Consider the following 2,851-nt stretch of genomic DNA (forward strand, 5'->3'; position numbering starts at 1 on the left):
TGTGAAAACCCTTCATATAGAGATTAAGAACAATAATGTATTCCAACTAAGATAAATTCTGACTAATAATTTATTTCCTGTTTTATTTATTATATTAATTTGATTTCTGAGTATAGAGACTAAGGCGTTCACGACCTCGGGTAGAATGCAAGCCCTGAGGCTTTCACACCTCTAAATAGGTGAATAAAATAATTAAAAACCAACATAAGTCACACACACACACACACACACACACACACACACACACACACACACACACACACACACACACACTATATAATTGTGATACATATATAGGCTTTGTTCTTGATAAAATTTTGTAAATTTTAAACAAACTCTTTCTAAAGCAAAGATGCACGTATATTTAACTATCTAAACCAAAATATTTAGTAACTTGATATATTAATGCTGAAATAGCATGATGTTGAATGCGTAACAGGTGTTGTATTAATACTTATATAAACCAACAGAGCAAGCTTCTCTTACAGTTAAATTGAGACATCATTGTATTTTTGATTTTAAAACAATGTTGCTGACTCTATTGTCTGCGTTGTCCTTTGGTTTACTCGATGTTGCGTACAGTGGAAACACTGTACAGACAGGCTTGAGGACAAATATTGACTTGTTCACAAGATGCATCTCTGCCATTCAGTCAATTGAAAGGTGACTAAAAGGTAACTGAAATGTGACTAAATGGTATATGTGTGCCATTCAGTCACCTTTCCAGACCATTCAGTTATCATTCAGTTGACTGAATGGCAGAGATTCATCCTGTGGTTGAAATCGTTGATCTACGACAACACCAAAGCCACGGTGACCCTGGATTCATCAGCTCTCAAACAACTCATTCAAATGTCTTCAGGTAACTAAATCTCCTGGAAAGTTAAATCGCATTTTTTTTTACCTATATACAATCACATTTAAACAAAGTAAACTGTTTTAATTTCCTATGGCTACAGATTCATCCAACACTTTAAGAAAAGTAAGCTTTTCTGTCAACTTAAAATCGAAACCTCTAACACTCAGAGGTGGACAAACAGTGAAATATAACTCAGTCCTGACGAATGACGGGAACGGATATGACGACAGAACGGGAGTGTTCACGTGTCCTGTGGCGGGAACCTACATGTTTGTTGTCGATTCTTTGTCTAAAGCTACGACCATGTTACATCTTAACGTCAATGGAATTACAGTTGGTAGACTTTATGTGTCATATGTACACGGCGGCGATACATATGTCCAAATGAGCAGGACAGTCATCGTGAAGCTGAAGTCGGAGGACCATGTCAAAGTTGAAAATGTTGTAAACAATGGTTACATACGTCATTTCATGTATTCAGGATTTTCAGGGGTCCTCTTGTATTGACCAAGATTAAGATACCACATATTGTAAGCATTATGAAATCACGATGGTCTTTTATAATTTTTATCCCAAATAAAAATATGATGACGAAAATTCTACAAAAATGGTGAAAGTGCGTACGAGATACAGATTACTAATGACCGTTAATGTTTTAGGAGAAATTTGTAATAAATTCCACTGAGGTACCTGTCAGCGCCGGGTCAGAAAAATAAATAAAGTGTTACTGCTGACCACTGTGCGTCATTTCATTAGTATGAACATGGCCACATTTACTTAAAAGGTTGGGATTTTTTGAGATACGGTGTCTAAGTTTAAAATATTGGTTGGGAGAAAAAAGCAACACTCTCGTAGTCTACTGAAAGCTCTCTTTTTGTCTCTATTTTTTGTACAGTGTAATCCGGCTTCTCCCCATGTAGAAGAGGATATAACTCCAGTAAAAACACTGTGGTAAGGTGAACCCGAGGGTTTGTTAGAGAACATTGAGATCCCAAAGTTTAACTATAAAATTATCATAAAAGTTTGGTATGATAAAAATATTAAACAGTTTTGCAAACTTACTAAAGGAATTAAATTAAATAGTTCAAACGCATTATATAAGCAGAGGATATATAAGAAATTTCCAATTATTAAGGAGGCCCAAGTAACCAGAGCTATTGTTTTAAGACCTGGTATAGCTAGTGTGCAAATATATACATCCTTAAATATTTGTATACAGATATATAAACGAGATTGCTCGAAAAAAATCCATTTTGAATAAATTTGAAAACGATAAAATGATACTAAAATGACTTAAGTTGTCTGGTACTGTTCTACAGAAAAAACGTAAGAAATGGAACCGCAAATGATTACTCCGTGTAGATGTACAGTAAAAACAATCATGCACAAATGTTAACAAACCAAAAAGTGTCAACTAGCAATAGGATTTGTAAAATCATATTAACATACCCGAATAGTTTAAATAACGATTACAAAAATTTACAAAAAAATAATCCCGATGGCAGTGTATGAAGAACATAAATTCCAAGAACTAAAATTTTTTTCTTGTAACCAGAGTTAAAGTTTTCAGACCTGGTATAGCAAGTGTGAAAAAACATATACCTATTAATGTTTATATAATTTATATAATTGTATATATATATATATATATATATATATATATATATATATATATATATATATATATATATATATATATATATATATATATATATATATATATATATGACTGTCGTCATGAGAAAAGGGCCCTTAAGGTCAAAATTTCACAAACTCACTTTTTTGTCAATTCTGATTAGTCAACTCTTTCTGAATACAAATATACTAAGATATCAAAGATCTTGTGTGTTTTAAGCATTTTATGGCAATTTTAGTAAGAGATGTTAACACGACTTTGAGGTAGCTCGTCGAAAACGTCACGACGTCACGAACGTCATTTTTTTTTATTGCATTTTTTTCTTCTATTCTTCCTTTCGTCGTCTTTAATTGTTT

General features: G+C 32.8%; 1 protein-coding gene across 1 annotated transcript; it reads left to right on the top strand.

The window, feature by feature from the left end:
• The first annotated feature begins 526 nt into the window (after positions 1-526).
• LOC128179669 (EMILIN-2-like) lies at positions 527-1,445 on the top strand. The gene is made up of 3 exons (XM_052847180.1): positions 527-624; positions 765-862; positions 960-1,445. The coding sequence occupies exons 1-3, from the start codon at positions 527-529 to the stop codon at positions 1,364-1,366; spliced, it is 603 nt and encodes a 200-aa protein (XP_052703140.1). The 3' UTR covers positions 1,367-1,445.
• Positions 1,446-2,851: the final 1,406 nt, after the last annotated feature.

This window comes from Crassostrea angulata, chromosome 4 (assembly GCF_025612915.1).
Source record: "Crassostrea angulata isolate pt1a10 chromosome 4, ASM2561291v2, whole genome shotgun sequence".
Classification (NCBI taxonomy): Eukaryota; Metazoa; Mollusca; class Bivalvia; order Ostreida; family Ostreidae; genus Magallana; species Magallana angulata.